We start from the raw sequence: 17,768 nt of genomic DNA, 5'->3' as shown, positions 1-17,768 counted from the left end.
GTCCACTTCTTTAGTTATGCCTTGAACAAGCCTGAAAAGCTCAAGAACACTTAATTTTTTTCCTTGAAGGAGGAGCTAGAGCCTGACAGCTAACCTTGTTTTATCTTTGCTTTCAGTGAAGTAATGAAAATGAAAAAGAGGTACGAAGTGGGTTTGGATAAACTGGATTCTGCTGCATCTCAAGTAGCCACAATGCAATTCGAGTTAGAGGCTCTACATCCTCAATTAAAAGTTGCTAGCAAAGAGGTTGATGAAATGATGATGATCATTGAGAGGGAGTCTGTAGAAGTTGCCAAAACTGAAAAAATAGTGAAAGCTGATGAAACAATAGCAAATGAACAAGCTATGGCTGCCAAAGCCATCAAAGATGAATGTGATGCTGACCTGGCAGGGGCCTTGCCCATACTAGAGTCAGCTCTAGCTGCCCTTGACACTCTCACTGCACAGGTAAGAGCACAGCCACAGGCTTGCTGGGAGACGCATCATCATAGCTTAAGAAAGTACTTAATATTGTGTGCTACAATCTAGTCTGTCTTTCCAAATTAGTCTCCACATTTAATGCGATTGAAATCATTTTCAAATTGGCAAAAAGATTCCCTCATTCACCTGGAAAAAAAGAAATGAACATGCATGACTAAGACAATTTTGAAAAAGAAGCAAGCTTCCAAATGTTCTAAACAACCGTACAACAACTGTTATTTCAGGAACTTTGCAGAGCAACTTTAATCAACAGGGGTATAAGACCCAAGTACATATTTTGATGCTATGTGCACCTATTTCATATTTAGACACTTGTAATTGGAATATACCTTACAGTATATATGATAAAGTGTTATGTCAATGTTTGTCAGTTGTTTTTTGTGATACATAATATGGCTTATAATGTTATATTTTATAATAGCATGTCTAAGCTTTGAAATTTATTAAAAATTAAGGTGTGAAAGTGAATATTTCAATTAAGAAAGATAAAGATGAATTTTAAAAAATAAATAGTGTTGGGAATCTTGGCTAAACTTTTGGGTGAGGTAAGGGAGAAAGTGTTAGATCCTTTCGTCACACCTTACTCCAAAATAGATTTCAGATTGAAATTTAAATATAAGTAGTTATATTACTATAAAAATGGTTGAAAATGTGGGTCAGATGTTAATAATCTTGGAATGTAAACTAGAACCTAGGGTTTCTTTGGTATAAGAAATCAGGAACAAAAAAACAGTAAGCAATATTGTTCGTAATGTATATGCTCTCTTTTGTATTTTTCATAAATAATAAAAATTTTTTAAAGTACTGAATTTTAGTACCTAAAAACCAACACATTTTGTTTGATATAAACACCATGGACAGAACTTTAGAAACGCTGAGGAAAAACTTTTCAACTATATGGTAAACAAGATATTAATATGCTTCTATGTGAAAAGCTCTTACAAATCAATAACAAGCTTTAAGATAAGATAGTAAATGGTATAAAGAAGTACTAATTCACAAAGGAGGAAATACAAATAGTCAATAAACATATGAATACAAAGTGTCAATAAACATATCATTCCTTATTTGTATTTAAAGAAATACAGATCAAAATAAAATTTCTTTGGCCTGTCAGAATGCCTACCAGTGTTGCTAAGGGTGTAGGTAGTAAAGCAGCAGGCACCCTTCTGCTTTCTGGAGGGCAGTTTGTCAGTATTTGTCAAAAGCTTTAAAACAATAAAAGACATTAAGACTTTAATTCAATACGGCAACTGTAATAGTAAAAAAGAGAAAAAGGCACAGATAGGGTATGAGAATTATGGTTCTTATCTACGCATTGGAAGGCTATCTATACAGCCATTAAAAATGATGCAAATGTTTACTAGCATGAGCGGATGTTCGCTATGTATTGTGATTGAAATAGAACAGATTTTAAAACAGCGTGTATGTTAAGTATACTATGATTCCATTGGTTAAAATACAGCATATACACTGGTTTATAGCGTATACATATGAAAAAGATATAGAGGAATATAAAGGAAAATGTTTACAAGAGCTAACTATATATAGTCGGTTTATAGGAGACACTCATATGTATAATTTCTCTGTGTTTTTCTGTTTGCATCTATGACATTTATAGCTTTTCAGAAGCAACAAAACTCTTACTTTGTGACAGCCAAACTCTCTTTCTTGTGTCTTTGAAGTAGATTTCATGTCATAAGTAATCGCATATAGGGTATCTTCCCGTTACTCTTTTTTGTCTGTAACTTTTCCTTTGGGATAAACTTCTCAACACTTCTTGACACAATTCTATCACTTTCACCATTTCTACCTAATGAACGGTGAGTTTCTATCTTATGACTTAGTTTGAAAATAGGAACGGATTACAAGTCATATGTAAACAATTCTTTTTTAATAATAGCATGTTATTATTTCAAGGACATTACAGTGGTAAAATCCATGAAGAGTCCTCCCGCTGGTGTCAAGCTTGTTATGGAAGCTGTATGCATCTTGAAAGGCATCAAAGCTGACAAAATCCCTGACCCAACGGGTTCAGGGAAAAAAATTGAGGATTTCTGGGGTCCCGCCAAAAGACTTCTTGGTGACATTCGATTTCTACAGTCACTTCATGAATATGACAAGGACAATATTCCTCCAGCTTACATGAACATCATAAGAAAAAATTATATTCCAAATCCAGATTTTGTTCCAGAAAAGATTAGAAATGCTTCCACAGCAGCCGAAGGTCTGTGCAAATGGGTCATAGCAATGGATTCATATGACAAGTAAGTACTAACAAAAAGAAAATGAACTGGTGTGTTTTATTTTCAGGTTTGGCCACTTAAATAATATAAAGAGCTACATAGGTGAGAGGGTCCTCAGAAAATCCTGTCTAATGCCTGTTATATGACATATTTACTGGAGGCAAGACTATACCAACTAAATACAATGATACTTCAACTTTTTGGACTCAGGAACCCTTTATATTCTTAAAAATTATTGCAGACCCCAAAACCTTTTTTATCTACCATATTAGAAATTAAAACTGAGAATTTTAAAAAATATTTACTTCATTTTTAAATAGCAATAAAAAACTCCACGTTTACATAAGTAACTTTTTTTTCATCCACATTTTCAAAAAAAGTTGTGAGAAAAGTGGTGGTGTTTCATATTTTTGCACATCTCTTTACTGTGTGCTTTAAAAGACAGCTTGACTCTCAGATCTGCTTCTTCATTCAATCTGTTGTGGGATATATTGTTTTGATTGAAGTATATGAGGAAAATGCAGCCTCACACAGATGTTTAGTTGCACAAGGAGGACCTCTCGGAGTCCCTGAAGGGGAGGGGACATGTCTTGGACCACATTTTGAAAACCACCCTTAACATTTATTCTTTGTTTAGACAAATAGCCTTTTTTGATGATTGTATGAGAAATACTTATATACAAAACAGAGTAAAAAATTTTGGTTATTTCTTCAAAACAGGAACTATTACTGGATGTCTTTCAAACTCATAAACAGTTTGAATCATTGTACGTATATATTACAGGCTATGTATATTTTGGACCATGATATATTATGTTAATGATAAATTTTAATTTAATGTTTTATCATTTATTTAGAAATATAACATGACTTAATTCCATTTTCCAGATAAAAGAATTTAGATCCATCCTTTTTCCTACATAATCCCTTTTATTACCAACATACATATTTATAAGCTAGCTGGTTTTAGTTATGGATATATTCTGAAATTTGAGAAAAGTACAATATAAAGACAGGAGTGTCATTCTTAGATGTATTTAATAAAACTGGAAGAGAAAAAAAAGAGTTGGGGAACTAAGGAAGTGGGCGGACACACACAAAATCATTTTAACTATTTTGAGATGAAAATAAAATAACCCATTTAATTATTTAAAATAATAAATTTTTTTTAAAAATGAAAGAGTAAAATGATGTAAATAAAATACCCTTCTTCTCATCATAATTAAGCCTTAACGAATTAGGCTAGTTTCCACAAACACTCCTCTATTTTACATGTATATGCTTATTCTCCTTTTCCAAAATCACCGAAATTGACATTGGTGACAACTGAATATTTTATTTTGGGTAAAAAAATTACTTATTTGAAAACATTATGTGTATTTGATATCTATTTTAATAGTCATGTTTTACGTGCTGAGATCAGATTTGACTGATTCCTAAATGAAATATAAAATATAGAAATCAGTATAGGTTATACATGAAGATGCGTTTTGAGTTATAGTAAGGATATTAGAAAAGTAAATTCAGTGATAGAAAGTACACTAGAATATTAAACATGTATTTAATTTTCCAATTTTACTTTTGGCAGAGTGGCAAAAATAGTAGCTCCCAAAAAGATAAAACTGGCTGCAGCTGAAGGGGAGCTTAAAATTGCCATGGATGGTCTCAGAAAGAAGCAGTCAGTGCTTCGGGAAGTTCAGGACAAGCTGACCAAGCTTCAGGACACACTCGAACTAAATAAACAAAAGAAGGCTGACTTGGAAAACCAGGTATAGGATAATACAGACAAATGTGGGCAAATCCTCAATTATTCTAAATAAAAATGATGTTCATGCTGGCACAAACACAGCAATCCTATTTTCTTCCTGGTCAGTGGTTGGCAAACAGTGGACCACAGGCCAAGTCCACCATTGTCAGTTTTTGTACAGCCCACAAGCTAATAATGGTTTTGACATTTTTAAATGATTGATTATATAAGTACCTATATAAGATCCTCATTTTTGCCTCTTGGTCCACAGAGCCTAAAATATTTACCTTCTGGCTCTTTACCCCACAAAAAGAAAAAAATTGTCAATAATCTCTGTTGCAGATTACTAGAATATTGAGCTAGATGATTTACATCATTCTTCATTATAAGTGAGAAAATGGAGAACCAAAATGTTAAGTGACTTAGTGTTAAGTGACTTATATAAGAGTTAATAACTGATTTTCTTTGCTGTACACCTGAAACTAACACAACATTGTTAATCAACTATACTCCAATAAAAATTATTTTTTTTAAAAAAAGAGTGAATGGCAGAGCTGAGATTAGAACTCAATACCCAGAACCACAGGGTGTCCACTGAAAATGTTTTTAAGACTAAAATCACTGCTCTTCGATAGTGATACCATTTGCAAAAATTAATTGCTAGTGTCTGATTATGTTCCAGAAAAAAGTCAAAACATTTTATAACAGTTAACACTTATTGCGTGCTTATATGCAAGGCACTGTTGTTCTGAGAGCAATGTATATTATCTCATTGATTCTCACAAAAGCTTTCTGAGGGAGGTAATCTTTCTGAACCATTTTGTAATAACTGAAACACAGAAAAGTTAAGCAAATTACTCATGGTCAATGCAGCTTCTAAGCTAAGATCCAAACCCAGGCAATCTGACTCTAATAGCTATGCTCTTTCTCACTGTACTAGACTGCTTCTTTCTGTAGGATATGTGCACAAATTCTGTATTTGTGCAATATGTGACATTGTGCTAATCTTAAAAATGTGACCTATTATTAGGCATGGGTTCCAAGTGATCAGTTTTAGTTTAAATAATATAACTAAAAAATGGGTATGTGTTTGCTTACTGTAAACATTTTTCAACTGTGTTGTATGTTTGAAATAACTTTTCATAATAAAATGTTGGAAAATTATGGTAATGTAAATTGAATGCATGCATATATGTGTATTAAAGATCTACTTTTGGAAGAGAAATTTTGGCTAAAATATTTTTACTTGGTGGCTCCTGATGGCAACTTTATTATAGTCCAAGACCTGATTCAACATTTTAATACTGTTGAAAGAAGAATGGGTGAAGAAAGAAACTAGGAAGCAAAAGATATTAAAGGAGGGAAAATTAAGAGAGAAAGGTTTTTATTTAGGAAGTATCAAAAATATTACCAATTACATACCTTCTGCTTTTTTTAAACCTATCTTTAGATAAACGGATACAGTATTTTATATCTTTTAATCTAAAAGCATTTATTTAATATAAATATTAATAGCATAAGAAAAAGTATAAGACAAATTCTTATTCCAAAATAATCTGTCTCTGCTTTTATCAATTATTTACTTCTGTTCATGTAAATTATTTCATTTTGAACTTTAAGATAACCTTTACTTAATCTTGTCATCTTCTAAGAATAATGATGCTAAGTCACTTAAAATTAATCAAAATAATTCAGGTATTCTGTTGGAATATTGCTATTGCATGGGTTGAAATAGCTTTTCCCAAAGTTTGCCATATTCATAATTACCCTTCCTCTTTTTTAAAAATAACATTGCTTAATTATGTATAATCAAACTTGGTTGACAGTCTTCTGCACAAAGTAGGCTGTCAACTATTGATTGATGTCCTAATTTAAGGTTAATTGCAAGTGTCTGAGTAGGTTGACACAATTTAACAACTTGAAAATTGTGCTTTGTAAGTAAGCATAAATTATTAAAACTTTTAAACATTTAACCTTTAAAATTATCATTAAATCAAACACAAGTTAAATGAGGGGAAAACGTTCATAGAATATTTAAAATAAAATGCATTTAGATTATTAAAATGGAGGGGAAACGTCTATATTTGCAAGAGGATGTCCTTTATTACTTAATTAACTTTCAGTGTCTCATACGGTAGCTCATTTCCTTTAATAGAGCTATTCTTTGCATTATATGATAAATATCTGTTACAAATTTCACAAATTATATTAATGTACACACTTTATTATGAAAAATGTTCTAAAAGGTCATGGACTTGCCGGTCTTCATAGTTAGATATTGCACATTTTTCTTTTAGAATGTTAAAAAAAATAAATTCCAGGCGTGTTTGTAATGTAAAACTTTATCCCTCAGGGTAAAATCTTGCTGAAATTTAAATAATTTTTTAACTTATTCTCCTTGTAGTTGTTGATAAAAGTTTACTTTTATTTTTGAGGTTGACCTGTGTAGCAAAAAGCTAGAACGAGCTGAAAAGTTGATCGGAGGCCTTGGGGGTGAGAAAACTCGCTGGAGCCAAACAGCTCTGGAGCTGGGGCAGCTGTACATCAACCTGACAGGGGACATCCTCATTTCCTCAGGGGTCGTCGCTTACCTCGGAGCCTTTACATCTAACTATCGACAGGTAGGGAGTACTCATCGACCTCTAGGGTCTCTTCCTGACCCTCCCATTACAATCAACATTAATCTTGGGGTTTTTTGTTTGTTTGTTTGTTTGGATTTTTTGGTAAGTACGAGGTAGAAAAATGTTTTCAAGTGATTTCTAGTTGTGTATTTTAATTATTCAATAAATTAACTTGGTAGCCAAAAAAGTGCTATATCAAATACTCTTCTAATTGTTTTAGAAACAAAAAGATCTACTTTAGAATGTAATGTGAAATGGTAGGCTCTAATGATAAAATTTCAGTTCCCAAACAAGTATAAAGGTATCGGGATATTTTGGGGGGCTGGGGGCTGTTTAGTCAACTACTCTCTATGAATCTCAATAATAAATCATTTCCAAATGACTTGAGAAACTGAAACTTTATGGGAGGAAAAGATGAACCTACCTAAAACCCAATCGATAAGTGACTTCTTTCCTAAGAAAATAAATAGCAGGTTCCATGCTTCGAATTCCCACCCCTTTGACGGATTCTGCCTCCTTGATCCAACTCCTAACCCCTACTTCTTCTCCCAGCTTTTTTGTTCCACTGTTCAGTCCCTTTCTCAATGACACCCAGCACATTTTTCAGCTCTCTCTAGGAGTACAACCCAGGACATGGCCCTGTCAAAGCAGGAGGAGAGATTTAGAAAACTTAAAAGGAGAAGAAGGCAGTGAAAATAAAGAGAAGAGAGAAATTTGAAACATTTGCCCATAGCTTCTGGTGTCAACGGAGGAGAGAAAGAGTAAATGAAAACCCACTTCTGTGTGTGGCTTTATCAGGTTTTACAAAGCATTCGCTTTGCCCGTGGTCTCAGTTGAGCTTCACTTGAATTCAGGGCTTTCGCTTAAGTAGGGTTGATTCTTGGTGGCCACTGTTTTGGTTTGCTTGTTTGCTTTTAACCAAACTAGTTTAAAATCCTCACATTGATCATGCTTCTGTCTTTATCTTTTGGTTCTGGTAGCCCTTGTCCTGGCGCATGGCTTTCATATTCTTCTTAGCTTTCTGTCTTCATTTGTGTCTGAATGACTGTTTGCAGTTATGGCATTGACATCTTGTAGTTCAGATAATTAACTTTTAACATGACACTATTTACCTAGTCATAGACTTGTTTGCTCGACATTTTCAGAGACTGAGGCTTATGAAGATTAAGAAAACTGCTCAGAACCACACAGCTGGTTAATGACAGAGCAGAAATGAGACTTGTTGTCACCTGAATCCTAATTTAGCCCTCTTTCTACTCTTCAATGTCAACTTGGAAGGATGGAAGTGGTATCTGCAGAGCCTCCTACACTCCTCTGCTGGTTCCCAACATACCCCCGGGTGTCTGCACTGGCTCCTGTTGAGCATTCCAGTGCCGTGCTGGAAGTCACCAGCCAGGGCCACTCCTCCCAACCCAGCCCTCTCTGACGACTCCTTCCAAAGCACTGCATCTTGCTTGACTCCCCGGTCACCTGCTTCCACCAGAATGGGGGCTGCCAGTTAGACCACTACACAAATGCTTCAAGGAAGCATTGAGGCTTGAACTGAGACCTTGAAATTTATGGACAGAAGCAAAGCAACACTAAACTAGACACAAGCTCCAAGCAAAGCTCATAACTCCTTCTGTGAACTTCTGTGCACTGTCCCCACCCCTGATTCAAGAGGACACCTTATCCCGTCCCATCTAAGAAGACTTGAAGGCAATTGTATCCCTTCCTTGCTTTACTGTAGCAACCTAGGCTTTTACTTAACTAATCTCTAACGTCATTGTTCCTTCCTTTGAATTCATTCTCTGAATCCTGCTCTGTAATCATCTCTTTTATCTATTTCTCCTGGGTCAGGGCAGCTGGTAGTTTACGCCCCATCAAGTTTCCCATTCGATTCTAAGCACGAGGGTAATAGTGGCAACTTCAGTGCTCTGCCCAGATCCCCACCTGGTTTCCTGTGCGTTCACGTTCAACAACCAGCACCTGTGGCTTTTTTGGTAGACTTCCCTTGGATTCTTAGAACTCACTTTGCACAGTGCTTGGAGAGCTAAAATTGGCTGGGAATTTACTGCCCTCTGAGGCTAACCTCAATGAAAGACTGACAGAGGTGAGAGCTTGAAGTTCCGTCTCCCTTCCTCTGGTTGGAACAAATGCAAGGAATAACTTACAGCCCCTATAGGAATAAGGTGTAACCACCTGTGCAGAACTTTGGCTGATCTCTCACCTTTTACTGGCTTTTTCCTGGTCGTTATACTGCTTCTCCTAGTATCCCTTCTTTAATAAATCATTTCAGATAAATCTTCATGTCAGAGTCTGCTACTGGGAAACCCAAGTAAGACAAAAAGGCTTTAAAACAATCTTGGTTTTTTCCTAACATCAAAGTCTCTGGATACCAAGAGCCTGCAGTAAGTAGCTAGATCCCCTCCCTCTAAGCTTGAGTCTGAGTAGTTGTCAATTATTCATCAACCCCTTTGTAGAGTTTCTGGCACTCCTCATAATAAAATGTAGAAAATTTCTATTCTCCTAGCATAACTGGGCCCACAGTATTCGATTGTAATGCCCATGCCTATCTCCAAAACAAAATCCTACAAAGCTGTAAGGACATACAAGCCCTGGAGCTGAATTACTTTGAACTTTCTAAGGGACCTTTTCCTACCAATAATCAAAGTCAAAACTGCTTTGGTGGTGGTAGTTACTTTCACCAAGATGGCACCCTTAGTGGTCAGTTTTCCATTTCCACCAACTATCTTACCACCTGATTACCAGCCAAGATCCTTGGCTTGTCTTTTGAGATGCTTGTTCAGAGTCCCTCATGTTCATTTCACTTATTCTTTGCTGCTACACCCTTACAGATGTATAATTGCCAGAGTTCATCTGTGATAACATACTACACCTATCAACTATAGATAGCATTCCACAGCAACTATGGCTTTCATTTTCCCTACTTCTTCCCCGTATCACTGGCTTCGATGCCCATACCAGCATCAAGCTGTATCTGAGAAAACCTTCAGACCTCCCCACAAAAGTCTTCAGGCCAACGAAAAATCAAAAACATGCCCATAGGAACTGTGTACTAGGTAGGAGCCAGAATCAAACTGGAAATGCTGCCTTCTCCTCCACCCTATATAGCCATGCCATCGGTCCTGGTGCCAACAACCAAACCAAGTAAAAACCCAGATGATAGTCATTAAGTACTCATGAGTGTGCTGTCTTAACTCAGTTTTGAATCATGGTTAACAACTCTGAATTCCCTTCTGTGGGCAGTTTGCTAAGCCCTCATGCCAACCATTTCCCTTTTCAGGCTCTAATAGTCCTGGGTTACAATAGGCACATATCCAACTTCCAGAGGCCCCCATATACCTAACACCCAAGGACAGCCCCTTCTTCCCGGTGCCTGTGGAACTATTCAAAGGACCCAGTCATCAGGAAGCCCTGGAAACCTAGCTAACTCCACCCCACTCTGCTTGATGTTTATAAACTGTCCCCTACAGTTCCACCTTGCTGTTACTCTGTGTCCAGGTGCAGCCTCCTGTGTATCAGCTTTCTCTCATTTGGAGCTGTAAGTAACAAAGAGTTCTGCCTCTCATCTATAGGAGTGTCTTTGTGTTATGGCCCACCTTCCAAGGAAGCTTTAATCATACCTAAGATCATATAATTATGAGACAGAAGCCTGGCAGACAATGCCTTAATCAAAATAAAAATGTCATCCATAAATGGACAGTTGGAAATCATGTGCCACTGATGAGATGCAATGAGAAGAACACAGTATCATTTCTGTGGTATTCCTGCCAAAGGTGCATAACCTAAATTGACTTATGACAGAATACCTCACAGACCCAGCTGTGGGGCATTCTACAGAATAACCGGCTAATCAAGGTCATGAAAATCATCAGCTGTCCCCAAACTGTCATAGCCTTTCATGTGCAAACCGAAGGGAGTGTTGGTCTAACCTACTCAGCAGGAACCCGAGGGAGAGGGTAGTACCCACCATGCGCTCTCAGCTAGCTCCACTTGGTACACACGGCATCCTCATTTGCCCACGGACTGGTATCAACACCACATACATCCACCTTCTCCTTGCCCCTTTCTAACCTATTTTCTCTCCAGTCATGTCTTTCACTGTTTATGAACCCTTTGATCTATAACCTCAATTTGGACCTTGATTTCTGATTTTCTGAGCGAACCTAAGATTGAAGTACGCTTCTGGTTCCTGAGCATCCTAGCAAACTGTGCCCCAGGTGGGGTATCCAAAACTCCAGTATGTGCCCTGATCCTTATTGGTGCCTAATAACCCTGCTCTGGTCCCTCCCCCAGGACATGTGAGAGCCAGGCACAAATGTTTTTTGTGTCCCCTACTGGTTCAAATTGGATTTACTTTTATACCACAATATTGTAGTAAGGTGTGCTGATATTTATAATTTAAAGAAAATGTGTAGAAAAACATGGTGATCTCCATGTATTTTGTCAACAGAAGCTTTGGAATCATAATTGGCAATTATTTTTTCCAGATACAAAGTTCTGATTTCACTAGTAAGTGATCTATCTAAATTTTATCTTAACATTATATATAATTTTCATTTGAATACATAGTAGAGCTTCTAAATTATGATTTTATTTGAAAAATATGATGAACACAAATCATTTTTGAGGTAGAGTTTCAACAATGCTTTGTAGACTCAGAGCGTAGTTGAGGAGTTTACACGGTATCCATTTGGTAACCTCCAACCTCATTTTTATATCTTTCTGTGTATGTCTTAAAGAACCAAATCAAGGAGTGGACAAATTTGTGCAAAGGAAGAGGTATCCCCTGCTCAGATGATTATTCCCTTATGAGTATTCTGGGAGAAGCAGTGACAATTCGAGCCTGGAATATTGCTGGATTACCTTCTGACTCATTTTCTATTGATAACGGAATCATCATAACGTAAGGAAAATATTTCTCACAAATGATCTCTATCAGTCAGTGGATTTATTTATCTGTGTACCTTTTTAACACAGCTAGTAAACTTTTATAGTATTGAAAAATGTTTTACTTAACTAATTAGCTAAAATAAATATGGATAATCACTTCCTTCTCCAACTAATGTCAGAGTAGTTGAGCATTGGGGACAGTAGTAAACAAACTAAAAACCCCAGATGACTTTTGCTTAATTTTTTATCAATTTTTAGCAAATAGAACAAAACCCTGCCATAAGTAAGTGAAGTCCAAATTTTTTATTCCCATAAAACACAGGGTTTTGTTATTATAGGTTAGTGAAACATGCAGGGATAGGTTTGTGTTGGTGATGTCTTATTCCCTGCTGGGTGTGCAACCACCTTAAATGATATGGATACATTTCTGGGTCCTGGGCTGGTTGGGGCTTTTAAAAGAGTGGTGCTGTTCCTGGAATCTCCTGGTTAGTAGATAAATCCCATGGAGATTGGGCCGGGAGGATACTGGAGGCTCATCCAGCCTTACCTTTCCTCAAGTTGTTGCCTCCTAGAAGCCAAGGACTTCGCTCTGTCCTAGTGTGAGGATGATCATTGATTGTGTTATTTTCAAGGTCACATTACTATGGGCCTTCTATCACTGGGCCAATCTTTTTGGAGGTTTTAGCATGTTAGAAATAGCACAGGGAAACCATCAGGAAACGTTCAGTTCTGTGTTACATCACTATTCTGAGTAGTTGTTACTTTACTACTGAAAAAGTAATTGATATGACGGTACTTAAAGTAAAAATGGTTGAGGCATGTAAATTTTTTAAAATGGAATTAACCACTATGTGTAAAAACCATATTATTAAATTTTTTGTTTGTAACACTTATGAAAATTATTCTACAAATTAAAATTCTGGTGAACAAATTTCTTTACTGCTCAGCAAATGATCCTGACATATGGATTTCTATAGCATTTATTTACTGAACTATTCTAAAAGGATTTGAAGCATGTGCAGTTTGAATATAACATAAAATAGGATAAAATCTGATAAGACCACCTAGGGATATTAAAGAGGTAGTTACTATTAGGTACTTGAGACAAGCTAATCCTTGCAGTTGGGTCCTGAATTAAGCTCACAGCTTTGCGATAACCAAGGTAAAAAAGAAAAGCTGTGTCACACAGTTCTTATTTTTCAATCAAGCAAATCATACTCAGAAAAACAAACTTTTCCGGGAACTAAACTTACATTTAATTATTTTGTTGATTGGGAGATGAGATTATCAAGCTTTTCTTTGGTGGACTAAAATTAAGCACTGGGTACTCTTGCTCTGATAATCTACATTAATCTGGAAGAAAAATCATAGAATCTAGATAAGTGATAAATATGTGCATTAGTTTGCAACTAAAACAGATGTTTAAGTACCTTTTAAGAAGTATAGGATGGCAGCTAGTTCGTTTTTTAAATACTTAACAAGTAGGTGGCAAACAGTTTGCGTAGACATTTAATGTGAGAATACACATTGGACATTGACAATATGGGAGGTTTCTGAAAGTTTAGAAGTCTATCTTTTGGAAGCCTCATATATTGTTGATGGGAATGTACATTGGTACAGCCACTATGGAGAACAGTATGGAGATTCCTCAAAAAAGTAAAAAGAGTACTACCATATGATCCAGCCATTCCACTTCTGGGTATTTATCTGAAGAAAACAAAAACACTAATTAGAAAAGATATGTGCATCCCTATGTTCATCACAGCATTATTTATACTATCCAACAATATGGAAGTAACCCAAATGTCTCTCAACAGATGAAGGGCTAAAGATGTGGTGTATATGTGCGATGAAATACTACTCAGCCATAAAAAAGATGAAATCTTGCCACTCGTAACAACATGGATGGACCTTGAGGGTGTTATGCTAAGGAAATAAGTCAGATGGAAAAAGACAAATACTGTATGCTTTCGCTCCAATGTGAAATATTAAATAAATAGATAGATAGATAAATAATAAACAAAACAAAGCAAACATGTAGATACAGAGAGCAGAGTAGTAGTTACCAGAGGGGAGGGGATGGGGGTGTGGGAGGAGGGGGAAATGGGTAAAGGGGATCAAAGATCTGGTAATGAATGGAAACTAAACCTTCGGTGGTGGGCGTGCTGTAGAAGTCAAAATATAATATTGTACAAATAATAATAATTAATGATAATAAAATTTTATTTTAAAAATTTCAATAGAAAAAGAAGTCCACCTTTTACTTTTGTCCAGCTGGACCAATTAACTTCAGCTAAAATAGTAGTCCAATTTTGTTGTTGTTGTTGTTGCTATTGTTTCCCTCTCAGAAAAAAAAGCTTTGATCTTCCCAGACAATTGTGAATATACTTGGTCATGTCCCACATAGTAGTAGTTATGTCTTTATTGTTTTGATTTGCAATTTATATACTTTTGTTCTACCTAGGAGGACATCTATAATGTATTCCTATAACTCCATTTATCCAGCGGAGGCTGATATACTTCTTTTTTTTTTTTTTTTTTTTTTTTATATACTTCTTATATTCTAGCAAATAAATGTACCCTTTCTTTTGGGTCCAGTCATATTTCAATAATACTGGAACTGTTGATGAATATTTCTGCTTTTAAGATTCCATATCTTTCAGTGATCTTTTTCAAGACAAACTTCCATTTCAGGAGAGATTGAGGTAGAAAATGGTTTTAATGAGCCATAACCCCTAAATGTTTGCTATTTGTTTGTAAAAGTGTTGAAGCATTAGCAAGAAGTTATGGTAGCAACCTTACTAAGTAGGAAATAAGTATTTTACTTATTTTCTAGTGTGTTCTTCCTTCCCCAGAGATACTTGCTTGATAATGATAATACCTAATATGGAGCACTTACTAAGGACCTGAGCCTGTGCTAAATGCTTTTCACATACTATCTCAGCTGAGGGAAGAGTCAGTAATTTAGGGAACTGGAAGAATATGTAAAATTTGGACAAGTTAGAACATAATTAACTTTTGGAGCTACTGACACTTGATGTTTCCTTAGCTAATCAGAATTTCAAGGGCTAGTGATAACATTCAATGTAATTGGATTCTATCTAAACATTTCACAGGGAAAGTATTGGGATTGTTTAACCACTTGGTAAGTAGATCAGACCTATATCTAATATAACTCTGCTTTTAAAAAATGTTTTAAGTTTTCATTTTTATAGGAGTCAGATAAATCAGGTTTATTTCAGCAACAGTAATAACTGAGAGGAACACCCAACTTTCTTTGTCTGTTTTTATCTAATTGTGTGTGTGTGTGTGTGTGTGTGTGTGTAAAGAGGAAAATACCACAACTCTTTGAAATGCTCCACTGCTATATATCCAAATTCCATCCTTCCTTGCAGACTACAGTGAACATGTATTATCATGTTAGAAGTCCGTATTTTTCAAAAATACAGAAGAGCACCAAATATTTATCCTCTCTAGACAATAGCAAAAGAACAAACACTATCAAAACTTGGGGGCTTCCCTGGTGGCACAGTGGTTGAGAGTCTGCCTGCCTATGCAGGGGACACGGGTTCGTGCCCCGGTCCGGGAGGATCCCACATGCCGCGGAGTGGCTGGGCCCGTGAGCCATGGCTGCTGAGCCTGCGCGTCCGGACCCTGTGCTCTGAAACGGGAGGGGCCACAACAGTGAGAGGCCTGCGTACCGCAAAAAAAAAAAAAAAAAAAAAAAAACTTGGAGTGCTGGGTGCTATAATAATTCAGTTTCCACTTGAGAGACTATGGGAGCTATGATCTTCAAAAGCAAACATTGTAGACTGAAGCCACAACATTGTCCTGTTTTTGAATCAAAAAGATGTTATCTTGAGGGTGTTGTTTGAAGAAAATTAATTTGATGCAGTTGTTAACTGGGTATTGAACAGTATCTCTCTTCCAACTTTTTTCTTCTTTTTCAAAATTGTTTTGTCTAGTTTTTACTTCTCAATATAAATTTTAGAATATCCACAGAAGATTCTGCTGAGATTTCGATAGGGACTGCAGAATCTATAGATCAAAATTTGGGAAGAATTGACAACTTAGTAAGTCTTCTAATCCATGAACACAGTATATCTCTCCATTTATTTGGATCTTCTTTGATCTTTGTTGGAAGATCTTATCTATGAATTCAATTTTAAGATACTTATAGGACATCCAAGTTATCTATTCTCAAGTGAGTTTTGGTAGTTTCTGTCTTTCAAGAAATTGGTCCATTTCAACTAAGTTGCCAAATTTGTGGGCATAAGGTTGTTTGTAGCATTCCCTTAACATCCTATTAATGTCTGCAGGGTCTGTGATAATTTTCTCTATCATTCCTTATATTGGTAATTTGTACCTTCTTTGTTTAGCTAGAGTTTGATAAATTTTGTAGATCCTATCTAAGAACAAGCCTTTTATTGCTTTTCTCCTTTTTTATTTTTTTGGTTTTTGTTTTGTTTGGTTGCTTGATTTTCAATTTCATTGATTTCTCATTTAATATTAACTGTTTCTTTTCTTTTGCTTGCTTTTGACCTAAATTGCTCTTCTTTTTCTGATATAAGAGGGAGGCTTAAGTTACTGGTTTTAGATTTTTTTTCTTCTCTAATCTATGCATTTTAATGCTATATATTTTCCATTAAGTACTGCTTTAGCTGCATAGCACAAATTTTGATATGGTGTATTTTTACTTTCATTTCCTTTAAAATATTTTCTGGTTTCTCTTGAGACTTTTTCTTTTTGAACCATAGGTTATTTTAAAAATGTATTGTTTGATTTCCAAATACTTGAGAATTTTTAAGCTTTCTTTTTGTTATTTGTTTTTTAATTTTTAACTTAATTCCATTACGTTCAGAGAACATACATTATCTGATTCCAGGTGCTTTAAGTTTATTACAATTTGTTTTATGGCATAAATATGGTCTATATGAATGTTCCCTGTGCAATTGACATATTATGGGATGGAGACTTCTTTAAATGTCAGGTTGAGTTGTTTGAGAGTGTTGTTCATATCTTCCATATCGTTGCTAATATTCCATCTACTTGTTTCTTCATTTCTATCAGTTTTAGCTTCCTGTATTTTGGAGCTCACTTGTTGGATGCATATGCATTTAAGATTGCCGTGTATTATTGATTAACTGACCCTTTTATCATTATGTATTATCTCTCTTTATCCCAGATAATTTTTCTTGTTCTGCAGCCTCCTTTTTTCTGATATTACTATAGCCAGTCCAGCTTTCTTTTGATTAGTGTGTGCATGGTATCTTTTACCATCATTTTACTTTTCATATAAATATGTTGTTATATTTGAAGTGGGTACCTTGTGGATAGCATACAGTTTGACCTTGTATTTTTCTATTCTGATGATCTCTCTCCTTCAATTAGTAAATTTAGACAACTTTATACTTGATATGGTTGATATCATTGAAATTAGATCTGACATTTTATTATTTTTCTGTTTTTACATTTGGTTTTTGTTGCCCTGTTCCTCATTTCTTATTCTTTTAGATTATTTGAATAATCCACCATTTTTAGTATCACACTTTAATTTATCTATTTTTTACTATAATACTTTGGATTATTTTTTAGTACAATTTTTCACAATCTACCTAGAGATAGTTTACCACTTCAGTTAAAATGTAGAAGACTTGTAACCATACAAGTCCCCTATACCCTCCTCTGATTATATTATCATAGTCATATATATTATGTCTGCATACATTGAAACTCTGCCCCCCAGACACACAATGATAATATTTTGTCTTAGTATTT

At 35.5% G+C, this 17,768-nt stretch overlaps 1 protein-coding gene across 1 annotated transcript in view; it reads left to right on the top strand.

Moving 5' to 3' along the window:
• The window catches only part of DNAH7 (dynein axonemal heavy chain 7), a 248,183-nt gene that overhangs the window by 155,279 nt on the left and 75,136 nt on the right, over positions 1–17,768 (top strand). The window contains exons 43-47 of the mRNA XM_065880632.1: positions 117–447; positions 2,401–2,747; positions 4,315–4,495; positions 6,909–7,094; positions 11,840–12,003. Coding sequence (XP_065736704.1) covers positions 117–447; positions 2,401–2,747; positions 4,315–4,495; positions 6,909–7,094; positions 11,840–12,003 — 1,209 coding nt within the window. The remainder of the gene's footprint in view (positions 1–116; positions 448–2,400; positions 2,748–4,314; positions 4,496–6,908; positions 7,095–11,839; positions 12,004–17,768) is intronic.

The sequence above is a fragment of the Phocoena phocoena genome, chromosome 7 (genome assembly GCF_963924675.1).
Source record: "Phocoena phocoena chromosome 7, mPhoPho1.1, whole genome shotgun sequence".
NCBI lineage: Eukaryota > Metazoa > Chordata > Mammalia > Artiodactyla > Phocoenidae > Phocoena > Phocoena phocoena.
The sequence above is the reverse complement of the archived record's forward strand: the minus strand, read 5'-3'. Positions and strand labels throughout refer to the sequence as shown.